The 18,353-nt window shown below is 40.2% G+C and overlaps 1 protein-coding gene across 1 annotated transcript; it reads left to right on the top strand.

Annotated features, from left to right (window-relative positions):
* Positions 1-84: 84 nt before the first annotated feature.
* LOC108710444 lies at positions 85-12,965 on the top strand. The gene is made up of 9 exons (XM_041585680.1): positions 85-126; positions 903-985; positions 2,182-2,331; positions 3,336-3,627; positions 3,937-4,590; positions 5,110-5,217; positions 6,938-7,061; positions 7,137-8,024; positions 12,931-12,965. The coding sequence occupies exons 1-9, from the start codon at positions 85-87 to the stop codon at positions 12,963-12,965; spliced, it is 2,376 nt and encodes a 791-aa protein (XP_041441614.1).
* Positions 12,966-18,353: the final 5,388 nt, after the last annotated feature.

Here is an 18,353-nt window from a genome sequence, read left to right as displayed (position 1 = left end):
CCAATATAGAAGGGATAACTCATCAGGACTAGATAGAAGTCTATCTACATCTCAAGGCAAAGGAGCATTCCTTTGAGGACAAGAATGTGGACATTTTTTATAGAGAGGAAAGAAAGTTTGAAAGAGGTGAGAAAAGGGTCATTTAAGTCACAGTGGAAAAACCATCCCTGAACAGGGCCTGCGACACCGCTTGTCATCAGCCTACAATGCCACTTTGACATTCTTACTCTGGCGGCTTCGTAACAATTCACACTTAGTGATGTGATGTGAACTGAAGAAGCCACTTGGATGAGTGGTGAAACCTTTTCTAGAAAAAAAAAACTGTAAAGGGCAGATTTATCAAGGGTCAATTTTCGAGTTCATGGGAGTTAAAACTCCCATGAACTCAAAATTCGACCCTTAATAAATCTGCCCCCTATTTTTTTCTTAAAAATGTTTCGCCACTCATCCAAGTGAAGTTCAACTGAAGTGGTAGGAAATGTATTAAAAAAATCAAATTTTTCAAAGTCGGGGGAATTTTTCGGTCGGGTGAATAGTATGGAACTGAAAACTCGATTCAAATTCTTTCTGTGCAAAAAAACTCGAATGTCAGGAACAACTCCAAATTGATCCCAGGACGTCTTCCATAGGCTAAAACAGCAATTCGGCAGGTTTTATGTGGCAATTAGTTGAATTTGAGTTCTTAATGGGCCAGTGTATGTTAAATCTGAAAAATCTAATTTTTTTAAAAACTCGAATCAAATTTTAACAATTCCCTAGTTGAATTTGACAGTTTTGGGCATAAAAAAACTTGAAAATGCAAATTCGAAAATTCAAATTTTCACTTCGACCCTTGATAAATCTGCCCCTAAATGTCCAGTTGCCTTTGTCTTTCACTTAATTCTTTCACTTAATTCTACTAGATACTGGCCCAGTATCAATGGGAGCACTATCCTTACTGCATAGAGCATCAGACCTCAGAGCGCAAGTTCTCCTTAGATGAACAGTAAGGAGCCTGAGCTTGAACCTCATAGTCCTCGAGCAATTGTGCCCCTGAATGTTGTAAAGGACCCATTTTGTGTCTTTTAAGAAATAATAAATCCTTACTATGAAGTATAAGGATATTACAAGACACATTGGAGTCCCTTGATGAGTAAGACTCCTGATATCCTTATAATATACAAAAATAGTTCATTATTCCTCATGTAAGGGGGGGGGGGTTGTTGCCCTGCTCTAAGGCATTGTTCCCATAATGATCTTTGGTCTTTTTTCAACCCAACTTAACTACATAACTATATACTGAAGAGGTCCATTGCTGGCCCAGTTTATCTTTTGCCAAAGATTGGTACTTATGGGAAGGTAGTGCTACCTGGGTTAATGGGAGCTGTTGGGATGGACTTTGTGGCAGGTACTGAACTGTGTATTCACTTTTCCCACCCAGAGATGGGTTAGTGGATCAGCCTGTATTTTGCTAAGTAACTAAACAAACCAAGGTTTCCCTGTATCAGCCAAGGAGGGTTCCCAGGTTTGTCTGATCACTAGGAGGTAGGCACTCTATGCATGCTGGAGTGTGAATGCTTTCTTTTGGAGTTAGTAGGGTGTTATGAGGGACAACCACTCCTTCAGGAAACCCTCACCCCAAATGCTGTTTCTAGAGAGGAAGAAAAATAAATAGTATATAAATATATATAATAAATATATCAGGGCTGTCTAACCTGCAGTCTTCAGCTGTCTAACCTGCCAGTATTTAGGAGGATGCTCGGAATTGTAGTTAAAAAAACAGCTGGAGAACCGCTTGTCATTTGTATTGGACTTTGTTTGTGCCCCACCATCACCAATAAGAACAATCCAGTCTATATTTGCCTTCCCAAACATTTAATTCACTTCCTCTAGAGAGAATCCCATCTAGCTCTTATTTACAGCACTATGTTTCCCCTTGAGCACTTAATATAATCAGAAATAATTACATTCTGCAGTCCCATTTGGCCTCCAACACAGTGTATAAATCTTACCCAAGGAGCCAGATATGCATGAACCAGCATCTGTGTTTGCCATTGATACGCTCAGCGAGAGGCTGTTTGGTGCCCTAGTGATGCTCCTCTGTATAATGGAGATGTTCCACAGATTCAGCTATTTTGTCCTCTCCAATGCATGGATCTTATTCTCAATAACCATACAAGTTTGCTCTTCTTTGGATTGCAGTATGGGCTGCAGCCTGCCCGGCGAGAGCATCACCGGCTATCTGAGCCACCCAGGAGATATTGTTATAGGAGGAACCTTCCCCATTCATTTAGACCGAATGTACGATACCATTGATTTCTCAACCAAGCCCCCAGAGCTACAATGTCAGACGTAAGTATCATGGTGTCCCTGATGTATCACAGTGGTGTATTAGGTAGCATTGCTGTCTTTTATACTGGGGTCTTGTCAGTGCACTATGTGCTAAGTAGAATTTGTTTGAATGTGATAGGGGCTTTCAGGGGCGGTTGATGAATATGTATTATCTAAAGTTCACCACAACAGACCATCAGGGGCCTTGTTTAGACAACAGAACTGAGCAGCTCTGATAACAAACTTATACCATTAGGAAAAATGTGGATCCCTTCAAAAATGATTTTTTCCACCTACAGAATAAACTAAATAGTATGTTAGGTGTCGTGCCCAAGGGTGAACTAGGGAATAGGTTATAGGTTGCAATTATCCCAGGGTCTTGGGCTATAAGGAACCTACAAGTTGAACATCCTCAGTTTGTTGTTTCTTGCCTTATTTGGGGCCTCCTCACCTCCTAATTTGAGTTAAACATTTGTTTAGCATTGCATTTCAGTCTTTGAATAAATGTGCTGTTAAGGAACCACAATGTTGGATTAAGTGGGGGCCCAAACTGATAATTCCCCCTTACTGCTCAAAAAGTCTTGTTACCTATGTCCTGTAGAAGGAAAGTTTCAACAATTGGCCCAGGGTGGACCACTCTTTTGCCTTCACATAGTACCTGGGGGTGGATTTGCTGGGAACCTGGTATCTTTGACCCCAGCATCAAGCTTGGGACCCTTAGGAGATCAGTATCCTCAGAAAAGTTGGGGAATACGTAACATATAAATGAGGTAAAGACACTGCATAGCAATTTCTATCTTAGTAGCATGGGGTTAATTTTCCAAGGAAACACCTGCCCAAGTGTAGGGACAATAGATTTAAAAAGGACCTAGGCTAGTGTTATCATTGTGGAGTTTCCCCTGAGGGTGACCATTACAGGTAGGTGTCTCTGAGGGGTGAGACTAATCATTCCCATGTTCTAACTCCTAAGTGTGTGGGCGTTTGAGCCACTGAATTTCTTCATTGAATTTTTGCCTTCATACCAGGTTTGGCGTGGAGTATTACCAGAGTATGCAGGCCTTTATATTTGCTGTAGACGAAATTAATGCAGATCCAGAACTTCTTCCCAACATTACTTTGGGCTTTCAAGCTTTTGATACATGTACTACATTGCGGGGAGCAGCAAAAGGGGCTTTATGGATGCTCTCTCAAAGCCAAGAAATTACCCCTAATTATCAGTGCCACCAAGGGCCACCAATTGCTGGTATTATTGGAGACTGTGGGTCAACTCGTTCCATTCTCATCTCCCAAATACTTGGATTGTACCAATACCCACAGGTATGTAAGAGCAGGATCCTCTTAAACAGATATAATGCCAACCTGTATCTATAGATAGGTTATGTTCCTCACATGCATTCACATGCATAAGTAGTGATGAGACAAATTTTGCCACAAAAATGATGCCCATAGACTCCAATGGGTGAAAAAAATTGTTGAGCCTCAAAATGCGTAAAGCGAAAAATGTCAGATTCTCCCCTCTCTAGTCATGAGTTCATAACAGCCATAAATGCTATTTTTTTTTTCACTGAGGTTCTGGTGTACCCATATAGCTTTCTTTTCTTCTCTTTGTTCATTCTATTCTCATAGATCAGTTATTTGGCAACCAGTCCTATTCTAAGTGAACGGGACCTGTTTCCTTCCTTTTTTCGGACCATTCCTAGTGATGAATATCAAATGAGAGGTCTAGCCCAGTTGGTCTCCTATTTTGGTTGGTCTTGGGTTGGCCTCTTGGCCAATGATGATGACTATGGTCAGTTTGGACTTCAGATTGTAAAGCAGGAGCTAATGAATTCTGGAGCTTGTGTGGCCTTCTCTGAGAATATATTGACGGGTCAGCCGGATCGGAATGCTCCTCACCTTGCCCAAGTGATTAGAGAATCAACCACAAAAGTTGTGGTAGTAATAGCTTCTGATTCTGATTTTGTTATTGTGGTTGAAGAACTGTTTAGACAGAATGTGACTGGAAATATCTGGGTGGCCAGTGAAGCTTGGGCAGCTTCTACACTACTCTCTGAAGAACGCTTTCAAACTGTTTTAGTGGGCACCATTGGTTTTGCCATACATAGTAGACAAATGACAACATTTACCAAGTATCTTCACAGCCTCCACCCATCCAAATATCCTAATGATTCATTCATCTGGGAATTTTGGGAGCAAACGTTCTCATGCAAATGGATCAGTAAGGAGGAACTGATTGAGGAAGCTACAACACTGTGTACAGGAAATGAAAAGCTGGAGAGTGTACTTACTGCAGAAGACCAAAGAGTATCTCTCAATGTATATACAGCTGTTTATGCCATTGCATGGGCCCTTCATAGTTTGCTCCATTGTACAGGAACAGGACCACTGTATCATACCATCTGCGCTAACATCACAACATTTCTTCCTTGGCATGTAAGCAGATATTTCTTTTTTTTAATCAATGAAAGGGCTCACCATTGCCTTTTATTATTATTTATAGTATTTAGAGTTTATTCTATTCATTCAAAATATATTTGTGGGCCAACGTATAACTATGAAACATTGATTTTAACATATGATCCAAGAATAAGATATGCCATTGTATAGTTTTTACAATTTTTGGTTCAAGGCAGAATTAAACAGCTGGGATCTATTGTTATATATATTTTTACTATACAGCTTCTCCACCATATGAAAAATGTAAACTTCAAGTCCAAAGATGGTAGAGAAATATTTTTTGATGCAAAAGGAAACCCCCCAGCAGTCTACGACATTGTGAATTGGCGTCTGGGTTCTAAGGGTAAACTGGAGCAGTTTAATGTTGGGAGTTATGACCTGAATGCCCCCGATGGGAAGACGCTGAAAGCTGACAGTGCTGCTATCACATGGACCAACAGTGATACTCAGGTATGGTAATGAATTAGTGGAGCTGGTATATATATATGGGTAACAGTAACTCTGCTATAGTTCAAAGGGTACCCAACACTCACCCCAAATCTCCCCCTAAATGGCCTTCAGACTGGGCCCCCTTAGCTCATTACAAGGCTACAGAAATATATAAACATTGGGGTAACAGTCACAATGCTATTGTTCCAGTGGTACCCAGGACACAAATAAACACCCACCCCAAATCTGGCCTTCAGGCTGGGCCCCCTTAGCTCATAACAAGGTTACAGATATATAGAAACATTGGGGTAACAGTCACCTTGTTATAGTTCCAGGGGTACCCAGGGTACAAATAATCATTCACCCTAAATCTCCCACTAACTGACCTTCAGACTGGACCTCCTTAGCTCATAACAAGGTTACAGATATATAGAAACATTGGGGTAACAGTCACCCTGCTATAGTTCCAGGGGTACCCAGGGCACAAATAAGCACTCACCCCAAATCTCCCACTAACTGGCCTTCAGACTGGGCCCACTTAGCTCATAACAAGGTTACAGATATATAGAAACATTGGGGTAACAGTCACCCTGCTATAGTTCCAGGGGTACCCAGGGCACAAATAAGCACTCACCCCAAATCTCCCACTAACTGACCTTCAGACTGGACCCACTTAGCTCATAACAAGGTTACAGATATATAGAAACATTGGGGTAACAGTCACCCTGCTATAGTTCCAGGGGTACCCAGGGCACAAATAAGCACTCACCCCAAATCTCCCACTAACTGGCCTTCAGACTGGGCCCACTTAGCTCATAACAAGGTTACAGATATATAGAAACATTGGGGTAACAGTCACCCTGCTATAGTTCCAGGGGTACCCAGGGTACAAATAAGCACTCACCCCAAATCTCCCCCTAACTGACCTTCAGGCTGGGCCCCCTTAGCTCATAACAAGGTTACAGATATATAGAAACATAGGGGTAACAGTCACTCTGCTATAGTTCCAGGGGTACCCAGGGCACAAATAAACACTCACCCCAAATCTCCCCCTAACTGACCTTCAGACTGGGCCCACTTAGCTCATAACAAGGTTACAGTTATATAAACATTGGGGTTACAGTTATGCTGCTGTATTACCAGGGCTGCAAATAAGCAATCGCCCCAAATCTCACCCTAACTGACCTTCAAGCTTGGCCCTCAACTAATAACAAGGATAAATTTATATATTGGGGTAACAGTCATCCTTCTATAGTCTCATGGATACTGGGGGTCAGCAAATAAGCATTAACCTCAAATCTCACATTAAATGGCCTGTAAGCTTGGCTACCTTAGCCTGTTACAAATTACAGATATAAACAAAGGCCCTCAAAGGTCATTGCAGTGGGGAACCTCTGTGTAGACATTGGAAGTTAAGGAGGCCAAAAGCGGCAATAGGAAAAGTAAAATCCCTGAATATACTTTATGTACATGCAAGACACATAACATCACTTGCATAAGACACTTTAAACCCTAATTATACCAATGGGAGGTATTTCCATGTTTTTTTCATGACCTATGGAATGCAATCAATTGAATTGTATTATATTTAAAATATATAAAGTGATCTCAAGCATTTATAGACCAACCTCATTTATTTGGTACAGTATGTATATATCCAGAATGGATTGCTAATGAAGATAATGAGAATACAGTAATATCGACACTATTTCAGTATATGGTCCTCTTACACTTTCTATAGGTCCCTCTTTCCAAATGCAGCCCAAGTTGTCCCCCTGGTTTTCATAAGGTTATAGTGCCAGAAAAGCCTCCATGCTGCTATGAGTGTGTGCGGTGTCCACTAGGACAGATTTCAAGCCAAACAGGTAAGTTAAAGTCAGTTTAACATCATGGAAAACACATTATTTACATAAAGAATTTAGTGTGAACTTTTCCTGCAGACGCTGTGGAATGTCTACTATGTTCCTGGGACAAGTGGCCTAATCTACAACAGGACACGTGTACACCAAGAATTACAGAGTTTCTCTCCTATGAAGAACCTCTGGGGTACAGTCTAACAGCTATTGCCACCATCTCTTCTCTCATGACAATTATAATTTTGGGAATTTTTATTCATTATAAACAGACACCCATTGTTCGAGCCAACAACTATTCCCTTAGTTGCCTTCTCCTGCTCTCCCTGTCCCTCTGTTTCCTTTGCTCTTTAGGGTTCATTGGTTACCCACAACCTACACAGTGTCTTCTGCGCCAGGTGGCATTTGGGATGGTTTTTGCTCTTTGTATCTCCTGTGTTCTGGCCAAAACCACCACTGTTGTCATTGCCTTTAATGCAACCAAACCAGGCAGCAGGTTAAGAAAGTGGACAGGGGTTAAAGTGTCCTACAGCCTCCTTGTTTTTTGTGCTTTTATTCAGTTATGTGTGTGCACAGTGTGGCTGATCTTCTCTCCTCCCTTCCATGAACTTGACACTGACACACAACCTGGAATCATCATCGTTAATTGCAATGAAGGGTCACCCACAGCTTTCTGGTGCATGCTGGGATACCTTGGCCTCTTGGCCACCATCAGTTTCATTGTTGCCTTCATGGCCAGACGACTCCCTGACAGTTTCAATGAAGCCAAATTTATCACATTCAGTATGTTGGCTTTCCTCAGTGTCTGGGTGTCCTTTATCCCAGCCTATCTCAGTGCACGGGGCATGTATACTGTGGCAATGGAGGTCTTTGCCATTCTGTCTTCCACTTGGGCTGTGGTGGGCTGTATCTTTGTGCCAAAATGTTTTATTATAATTTTCAGACCCAACAAGAACTCCAGAGAACATCTCATGGGCAGAGTTAAAGTAAAAAAATTATCAATTTGAAAATGATTGTGGAAAAAAATTGTCTGGTTTTAATAAAAGTAATTGTAGTAAAAACACTAAATCTTTTTTTTTTTTAACTTTTCCCCAGTAGTGTAAGAGGGAAGATTTAATAAACTTAAAATTTGTTTTGCCATGAATTAAACGGCGGTAAAAAAACCTGCACATTTGAATAATTTCAAATTTGGATTTTCCAAGGTCAGGTGAGAGAAAAAAACACTGGATAGAGTTTATTTGAGTTATTTTTGTGATTGATTCTTGATAATTTGTAGATGGTCTTCGTAGATTTTTGAAAACTTAAATTGGCAAACCCTTACGAATTCCCAGAATTCCAAATTTTATCAAAGTTAATTAATGAACTCATTCCTGACAAACAAGATGTGTTTTAATCAATTACCTTCAAGTTATTAAAAAAACACATTTGGCCAGGGCCCCTACAAGTTATTAAAAAAAACATTTGGCCAGGGCCCCTTCTTTACCCATCAGTATGAAGTCCACACAAGACACAAGCGTTAAAACATTAAATGCCCACCTACAAGTTAAAAAAAAAGAACTTTGGTGACCAGGGGCCCCCCATCAGTTTTGATGGTCAGGGCCTCCTACAAATTAAAGAAAGAAATTGGTGGCCAAGGACCCCCTACAAGTTTTAGAAAAAAAATGTTATGGCCAGGGCCCCTACAATTTATTAAAAAAACACACTTGGCCAGGGCCTCTACAAGTTATTAAAAAAACATTTGCCCAGGGCCCCTACAAGTTATTAAAAAAAACATTTGCCCAGGGCCCCTACAAGTTTTTAAAAAACACATTTGGCCAAGGCCATTTCAAGTTATTAAAAAAAACATTTGGCCAGGGCCCCTACAAGTTATTAAAAAAACCATTTGGCCAGGGCCCCTACAAGTTTTTAAAAAACACATTTGGCCAGGGCCCCTTCAAGTTATTAAAAAAAACACATTAGGCCATAGCCCCTACAAGTTTTAAAAAAAAAAAAACATTTGGCCAGGGCCCCTACAAGTTATTAAAAAAACATTTGGCAAGGGCCTCTACAAGTTATTAAAAAACACATTTGGCCAGGGCCCCTACAAGTTATTAAAAACACATTTGGCCAAGGCCCCTTCAAGTTATTAAAAAAAACATTTGGCCAGGGCCCCTTCAAATTATTAAAAAACACATTTGGCCAGGGCCCCTTCAGGTTATTAAAAAACCTATTTGGCCAGGGCCCTTCCAGTTATTATAAAAAACACATTTGGCCAGGGCCCCTACAAGTTTTTAAAAAACACATTTGGCCAAGGCCCTTCAATTTATTAAAAAGAAAACTTTTGGCCATTGCCTCTACAAGTTTTTTTATTTTTAAGTGCCTTTTTGTGATATGTACTAGCTGGAGCCACGACAATAAAGTTTACTTTGACTTTGAAGTTATTAAAAAAAAACATTTGGCCAGGGCCTCTACAAGTTAAAAAAAAAAAAGAGAACTGCACTTACCTTAGCCAGGGAGCTCAGGAGCCGGTATCTTCAGTTTCCTGTGCTCTGATTCGCCAGTGAAATGTAAGTCCCGGTAAAGCTGAATGGCGATTGGATAAAGTAGAGGGGAGGTTCAAACTTCACCCATCCAATCCTCATGCGGCTTAACCGGGACTTGTATGTTATTGGTGAATCAGAGTACAGGAAGCAAGATGCAGTCATCGGAACTCCAGCCCGCCCTCCCTTCCGAAATCTGCAGCTCACTGATGGCAGGGAGCTCACTCTGCAAGTAAGTGCAGCATGGCCGGGCCCCCTTAACTCCCCAAATCACCTGGGCCCGGAACAGTAGTCTCCCCTGTCCCCCCCTGATGGCAGCCCTGATGTGAACTGTATAATGTGAGTGGCTCCCTAAGCTCAGTAAGTGACAGCAGCACAGAGCATGTGCAGTGAATCAGCAGAAAAGAAGTTGGGGAGCTACTGGGGCATCTTTGGAGACACAGATCTTTACTGCTAAAGGGCTGTGGTTACCTTGGGCTGGTACAGAAGCACAAAATGTACAAGATTTCTACCTACTTCTTTAGTTGAACTTTCCTTGTCCTTTAAATAAATTTGTTTCAAAAGCATTTATGACCATAAATATCCTGCAGGGTTATACCCTACTCGACTTGCTTACACCAAAAAAACCAAAAAAACACAGAATGGTTTTATCGATAATTTATTTCTAGAAATACAAATGTAAATGTTGAATTATGAATACGTGAATAAAATATATTGTTTTGCACTTGTTTTGCTTTATTTGCAAATCAGTTTCCACCAGCACAGATGTATTATCTACCACTTGATTACATTTTTGGTGGGACAAGAAGAACAACAACAAGAGGTGCAGAAGAAGAAGCAATGTAAGGAAACCTTGCAGACTGGAAGGGAATCTATAGAGAATTGTCCCCTTTTTGTCTAATGTTGTCTTCTCTCTTGTTTGCCCTTCTCCTTTATCTCACCACCTGCCATATCTTTCCTCACCTGTCCTACATGTTCTTTTTCCTTACCTACTAACTGTTTTGTCTTCTGCCTGACATCCTACAACACCACCTACTATGAAATTCTTCTACAGCCTGATATTATCTACTATTGGTGTAGTTGGATTGTCAAGTTGGTCCTGTATGGAAGAGAAACATGTGAGTCCAGCTGAGCCCCAGTCAATATGTTGGAAAAAAGGGTGAAGCATCAGAAATGTTACTCTTTGTACTGTGCAAGTAACAACATTTCAATAAATTGGGTATCAGCGGTTCTTTAATAGTAGTAGTACACTGGAAGGTTTCAATATATGTCACAAGCATATCACACAAGCAGGTTCTTCTCTATCATCAAATACACAACAGGCGGAATATGACAGTTGCCTTCCTTAGGTTAATCTCACATCTGAGATCTCAGCCCCAGCATGCAAGGTATACATTGAGGTTTTCTGTTGGAATCTACTCTACCCTGAGCTCTATCACACTGAAGACACTACACATTGTTCCATGGGGAGTTAACATGGCTGCTCCTCCTTGGTGTAGTACATAATTGCTTATACTATCTACCCAAATGATCTCACATTCCTAGAGCATGCTAGAATAGATGCTATCCTATCACTAGCAGTAATTAGGAACCCTATGGGGCAGATATATCAAAGGTTGAAGTGAAAATTCGAATTAAAAAAAATATAATTTTGAGCTCATTTTTGTGTACTTCGACTAGGGAATAGTCCAAATTTGAGTCGAATTTGAAAAAAATTTGAAAATTTGTCTTTCAAAATGTATAATGTTCTGTCTCTTTAAAAATTTGACTTCCATTTGCCATCTAAAACCTGCCAAATTGCTGTTTTAGCCTATGGGGGACCTCCTAGAATCTACTTGAAAAATGTAATTTTCTTTTGGGAAAAACTTTGAATCGTTCAATTCGAATGTGCGTTACTTCGATTCATATGATTCAAATTGGATCAAAAATGGGCCTATTCAATCAAAAACTGACCTATTTGGCTTTTTTTTTGTCTTTTTGAATTTGAATTTCAAATTTTTCAAATTTGAAATTTGACCCTTGATAAATGTGCCCCTTAGGCATGGGGTTCATTTCCAAAAATTCCCATTAGAGGGGTTATTTATCAAAGGTCAAATTTTAGAGATCTGTAAGATTTTTTTATACCTCAAATGAACTCACAACTCAAATGGTTTCTAATTTATGAAAAAACTCATATTGAAAAAACTCGAATCAGTGAATTCAGGGTTAACAACCCGAAAACTCAAATTAATCAAGTTTTCCACGGGAAAAACCTTGAATTGCTAGGATTAATCGAGTTTTCGAGCAAAACCCAACGAGAAAATCCCAAACATCATGAAGGCTATTAACATTTTCAAATTGTTCAAGGGACCTCTGCCAATGACCTCAACAGGTTTTAGATGGGTCATTTTCAGGTTTAAGGTATTTCCAGGTTCAGGGTATGATAAATCTAAAATAATTTAAGTTTTTTTAAAAAAAAACAAATATTGAAGTTTTTTTTTAAACCCGAAAATGTGAGTTTTGACTAAAAAATACCCTAGATTTTTGGGGTAAATAAAATTCAGCCTTTAATAAATTTGTCTCTAGGTGTTCTCTATACCTGGTCCTGGCTCCTCCTTCCCTGAGACATCATGCCTTAGACTTCTGTTGAGGCCTCCTAATTCAGACTCTACAGCCACAATGGAATACTTCCTTCCCACAGGGTACAGGTCTTACTCCAAGTAAGGTAGTAGAATTTGAATGCCTTACATCCTCTACAAGTAGTGTTCCTTCTGAAAGTGCACATAAACGATCATTTTTTCACCCAGCTAAAATTAAAATAGAGAGAACATCTATATACTGTGGTTTGAAATAAGGTACAGTCATATTAAAATACATTTACAAATATTTGCCTTGAGCAAATGATAAACCCCCAAACAGTCTTTTAGCATTAAGGTTATTAATGAATTTACTTTTGTATTGTATTTAGTATTTTTACTATTTTCGACCTCTGCCTTTGCTCATGAGATGTTCTCTGGAGTTCTTGTTGGGTTTGAAAATCACAAGGAAACATTTCGGCACAAAGATACAGATCACCACAGCCCAACTTGAAGTCAGAATGGCAAAGACCTCCATTGCCACAGTATACATGCCCCGTGCACTGAGATAGGCTGGGATAAAGGACACCCAGACACTGAGGAAAGCCAACATACTGAATGTGATAAATTTGGCTTCATTGAAACTATCAGGAAGTCTTCTGACCAGGAAAGCTACAATGAAACTGATAGAGGCCAAGAGGCCGAGATAGCCCAACATGCACCAAAAGGCTGTGGTAGATCCTTCATTACAGTTGATAATAATGACTCCAGGTTGAGTGTCACTGTCAATTTCTGGAAAGGGAGGAGAAAAGAGCAGCCATACTGTACAAATGCCTAGCTGAATAATTACACAAAATATAATCACACAAAAGGAAACCTTAATCCCAGTCCACTTTCTTAACCTGCTGTTTGGTTTTGTAGCATTAAAGGCAATGACAACAGTGATGGTTTTAGCCAGAACACAGGAGATACAGAGGGCAAAAACCACCCCGAATGCCACCTGACGCAGAAGACACTTTTCAGGTTGAGGGTAACCAATGAACCCTAAAGAGCAAAGAAAACAGAAGAATAGGGAGAGCAGGAGCACGCAACTAAGGGAATAGTTGTTGGCTCGGACTATTGGTGTCTGTTTAAAGAAATAAAAAACTCCCAAAATAACAAGCGGGATAAAAGATGAGAAGATGGCTGTGGCTGTTAAATTGTAACCCAAAGGATTTCTGTAGGAGAGGAACTCAGTAGTTCTTGGTAAGCATCTGTCCTGTTGCAGATTGGGCCATGTATCCCTGGAACATGGAAGACATTCCACAGCATCTGGAGAACAACATTCACACCAAATATTTAATATGTCACATTTCCTCTCACCCAAAGCTTATTTTTTTTCATTACCTGTTTGGTTCGAAATCTGTCCCTGTGGGCATGGGGCACACTCGTAGCAGCAAGATGGTTTTCCTGGTACTACTACCATCCTATAGCCTGAGCGACAACTTGGGCTGCACTTGGAAAAAGGAACCTGTAAATAGTAGAACTGGATCATTAGGTTTCATTGCAAAGGTTCATTATTCTCATTATCATCCTTTTCTGTGACTTTACTCCTTATAGCTGCAAATGGTTCTAGAACATAGTAAGCTAATTTAAAACCATTGTTGAATTCTCATATAGTAGAAGCTGGGGATATTCCTATGAAATGCCCTGTTTGGAATGACATTTCCAAAGATACAACTCACTTGTGAAACACCTCCAACATGTAAAATATTTTCTTTGAAACCCTTTCTTCTGTAATCTCCAGTTTGATAACTATTGTCTGGTTCCTAGGGTCCTACTTGCCTAGTAACCTGGTAGTGATTTAAATGGTAGAATAGAAGATGAATAGAAGACGCACCAATAGAAATATAGGTGTTAGAAATAATAACAGAGGCAATATAATAGAAGAGAAGAATAAGTTCCCTTTCTGGTTGTCTGTTAACCTTTGCAACCAGATAACAACTCAGCCAGAATAAATCCAAAATGTTCCAAACTGCGGTACTTTTTTCTCCATTTCACTAATCATTCTCTCTTCTTTACTCTAGGCCAGAGACCTTATTTAATCTAAATAAATAATGATTGGTAACACTGTTGCTCAGTGCAAGGCACAGCATCCAGGGAGTGCAAGTGGTCCAAGAATGAGCCCTTGCTCTTGCGGTGGACACTTCTAGTTCCCTGGTTTCCCAGACAGTGAAGGAGAGCCAGCATCCATCAGCACTCAGCTTTGTCAGATGCCAACCAATCCCCATCTGAAGGGCACACAACAGCTCAGAGGACCTAACAAGGGACTTTGGTGTAGCTTTGACTTTATGAGGGCAGAGCTATAATTGGCTACCAATATCTTACACGACTTGGTCTGGAAATCATCATAATTAAGATCTTTACTATCTCTGCATCACCATTTTGTAATTTGGAGCAACAATTTGCACTGCTTATTTATAAGCCTTGACAACAAGTGTGAAAAAGAGGTTGACCTTAGTCCTACATTCTCTCTTCTCTCTATGGTTACATTTAAATGCAAGTTACAGTAAACATTAAATAAAAAAAAGAGACAGCTAGACAACTCGACTGAGTATCACAGGGGACAAAAGCATAAAACAACGAAATTGTCATCTTTCCATACCTGAGCTTCCTTACTGGCCCACAAAATTGTGGCATTGTCTACTTTCAAAGAGCTCACATCTGTGATATTCAAGCCATAACTCCCAACAACAACCTGCTCCAGGGTGCCCTTGGCATTCACATGCCAATTCACAATGTCGTAGATGGCTGGAGGGTTCCCTTTTGAATCAAAAAAGACTTGCCTCCCATCTTTGGTCTTGAAGGTCACATTTTTAATGTAGTAAAGAAGCTGGAAATCAGAAGGACATATCATAAAGAAATTGGTCACAAGAACAGGTAAAGGTGGATCTACAGTAAAGGTGGAACTACAGTAGTACTCCATATTTGTCATGAAAAGTTAGAGAATAGTTAGTTAGATTTGTAATTGGGTATTATTAACAGTAGCCTCTTACATGCCAGGGCTCAAACGTTGAGATGCTGGTACAGTTACCATGATGGAATATATCAGTTCCAGGTTTACAGTCAACCAAATTCTGCAGGGCCCATGCAATGGCATAGACAGCAGTATATACATTCAGTGATACTCGATGGTTTTCTCCAAATATGGGGGCATCAGGCTTTTCATCTCCTGTACATCCTTGAATTGTAACATTGTCAATCTGTTGAGCCGAATTCTCTTGACTGAGCCACTTACATGAGAAGGTTTTCTCCCAAAATTCCTTTAGGAAGGAATTGTTAAAACCTTTTAACGGGTGAAGGCTGCTGAGGTATGCAGTAAACCCGGGCACATGCCCACCATGGATGGCAAAACCAACGGTTCCCACTAAAACATTTTGGAATCGTTTCTCAGAGAGTAGAGTAGAAGTTGCCCAACCCTCACTAGCTACCCATATAACCCCAGTTACATTCTGCATCACAAGCTCTTCCACCACCATAGCAAAGTCAGGATCTGTGGCTATGGCAACCACAACCTTTGCTGTTGACCATTTAATAACCTGGGCAATGTTAGGAGCATTTCCTTTATACTGGTCAGTTAAGATTTTTTCTACAAAGGCTATACAAGCTCCAGCATTATATAATTCCTGTTTTACAACCTGGAGTCCATATTGACCATAGTCATCATTGCTGACCACGAGACCAACCCAAGACCAACCAAAATGGGAGACCAGCTGAGCAAGACCTTTCATCTGTAACTCATCGCTAGGTATGGTACGGAAAAAAGAAGGAAAGAGGTTGCGATCACTGAGAATGGAGCTGGTTGCGAAATAACTGATCTGAAAAGGTAAAATATAAGATGGACATTATGTTATTTTTATGTACAGTATTTTGTAAGAAAAATAAACACTGTATGGGGGCTATGGTTGAAGATTGACTAAGCTAGACATTCTGAAGACAATGTTACCTTATGTCAGAAACCATATAAGGCAAATAAGGTCTTGAGTTGTATTAAATGGGGCAGAGAGTCAAGGGAAGAGGGGGTCCCACTGTATAGAGCACTGGTAAGGCCCCATCTAGAATATGCCGTACAGTTTTGGTCTCCATCACTCAAACAGGACATTATTGTATTAGAGAGGGTACAGAGAAGGGCAACTAAGCTGGTAAAGGAAAATCTTAGCTATGAGGAAAGACTGGCCAAATTGGGGATGTTCACTCTGGAGAAGAGGCGCTTAAGGGGTGATATGATAACTATGTATAAATATATAAGGGGATCATATAATAATCTCTCTAATGCTTTATTTACCAGTAGGTCTTTCCAGCTGACACGAGGTCACCCATTCCGATTAGAAGAAAGGAGGTTCCGCCTAAATATTGGGAAGGGGTTTGTTACAGTGAGAGCTGTGAAGATGTGGAATTGTCTCCCTGAATCAGTGGTACAGGCTGATACATTAGATAGGTATAAGAAGGGGTTGGATGGTGTTTAGCAAGTGAGGGAATACAGGGATATGGGAGATAGCTCATAGTACAAGTTGATCCAGGGACTGGTCCCATTGCCATTTTGGAGTCAGGAAGGAATTTTTCCCCCTCTGAGGCAAATTAGAGAGGCTTCAGATAGGTTTTTGCCTTCCTCTGGATCAACTGGCAGATAGGTAAATAAAAAAAAAGAAAAAAAAAGGTTGAACTTGATGGACGTGTTTTTTTTTCAACCTTACTTACTATGTTACTATGTTACTATGTATAAGCAACAACACCTTTCTGTAACATAGGGGGTAAAAGAGCTAAATACAAATTTATGGGTACTCCTCAATTTCATAGGAAGATGGTATAGTTAATTTCTAGGCCCATGGGCCAGATGTGGCCCACCAAGAGATTTGTATGGCCTCAAGCATTAAGATGGACCTTTTTGAATGGCATAATTGATTTATAATCTTTTGGCCCCTGAACATATGAAATAGTGGATAACTGGCTCACAGGACAGAAAATCTTGGTAAGACGTGCCTTAGACATATGTGATATGGTTGAACTTCAGGGAAGTGTGTTTACCTGTGGGTATCGGTACAATCCCAAGATTTGAGCTGTAAGGATGGACTGTGTGGAGCCAGATTCACCAACAATACCAGCGAGGGGTACCCCTTTCTGACAGCGGAAATTCGGGGTAATTATTGATTTTTCTGACAGCATCCATAGGACTCCTAGCATTGCTCTCCGTATGGAAATACACGTGTCCAAAATCTGGAAGCCCAGTGTAATGTTGGGAAGGAGCTCAAGATCCGCATTAATCTGATCGATTGCAAATATGAAAGCCTGCATGGTCTGGTAATACTCCAGAGAAAAGCTGGTGTAAAAGCACAGATTCAAATTTGTAGGAGTTAACATCAGCAAATACTATTTTTTTGCACGTTACAATGGTTCCCTATTTATAAATGAGCCCTTGTACATAAGATATATATTACATACACATACTACTTCTTATGATGCAAGTGCAATTACAACAAGTTCTAATAGTGGGTCGTACTGTCCTGTAATACAACAACACGGGTCAATAAATTAACTGGGGCTGTAAAGTGCCCTACTATATTCATCTTTTCCTACTGCCTCCATTCTGTTCTACTGTCTCCATGGTTTCCTTTTAGCATAATCTTGTCCTCCTGCTGTATTTTCATCTTTCCCTACTGTCACCGTCTTGTTCTACCGTCACCTTTTTTTTTTACTGTCACCCAATCTTCCCTACTATTTCTGTATACCTCTACTGTCTCCCTTTTGTCCTACTGTCTCCTTTTTTGTCATACTGTCACCCAACTTTCCTACTATTTATATATTCCACTAATGTCACCCTCTTGTCCTACTGTCTCCATCTTCTCAGATGCAGGTGCTGAGTTGCCTTTCATTGCCTGGTAAGAAGGAACATACACATAAATATTTGACTTACTGTGATGTCTGACATTGTAGTTCCAAGGGTTTGCTGGTGAAATTGAATCCATAGTTGAGTCTGTCCAAGTGAATTGGAAAGGCACCCCCTATAACAATATCTCCTGGGCGGCTCAGAAAGCCCCTTATGGTCTCACCAGGCAGACTGCAGCTGATCTTGGAGTGCAAAGAGGTACAGACCTCTATAACTAAAGTACATAAAATCCATACTTTAGAGAGGGTGAACCAAACAACTGCATAGAACACCTCCATATTACAGAGAATCATGTCTAATGTAGAAA

This window comes from Xenopus laevis, chromosome 3L (assembly GCF_017654675.1).
Source record: "Xenopus laevis strain J_2021 chromosome 3L, Xenopus_laevis_v10.1, whole genome shotgun sequence".
Classification (NCBI taxonomy): domain Eukaryota; kingdom Metazoa; phylum Chordata; class Amphibia; order Anura; family Pipidae; genus Xenopus; species Xenopus laevis.
Note: the sequence above shows the minus strand (reverse complement) of the source record. Positions and strands in the feature narration are given on the sequence as shown.

Excerpts from the sequence above, each read along its gene's own strand:
- LOC108710444 (XM_041585680.1), top strand. The coding sequence starts at position 85 with ATGTGGACATTTTTTATAGAGAGGAAAGAAAGTTTGAAAGAG. Across the intron at positions 3,628-3,936 it reads GATTGTACCAATACCCACAG|ATCAGTTATTTGGCAACCAG; the intron begins GTATGTAAGAGC and ends CTATTCTCATAG. Across the intron at positions 4,591-5,109 it reads GAAATGAAAAGCTGGAGAGT|GGTAAACTGGAGCAGTTTAA; the intron begins GTACTTACTGCA and ends CTGGGTTCTAAG.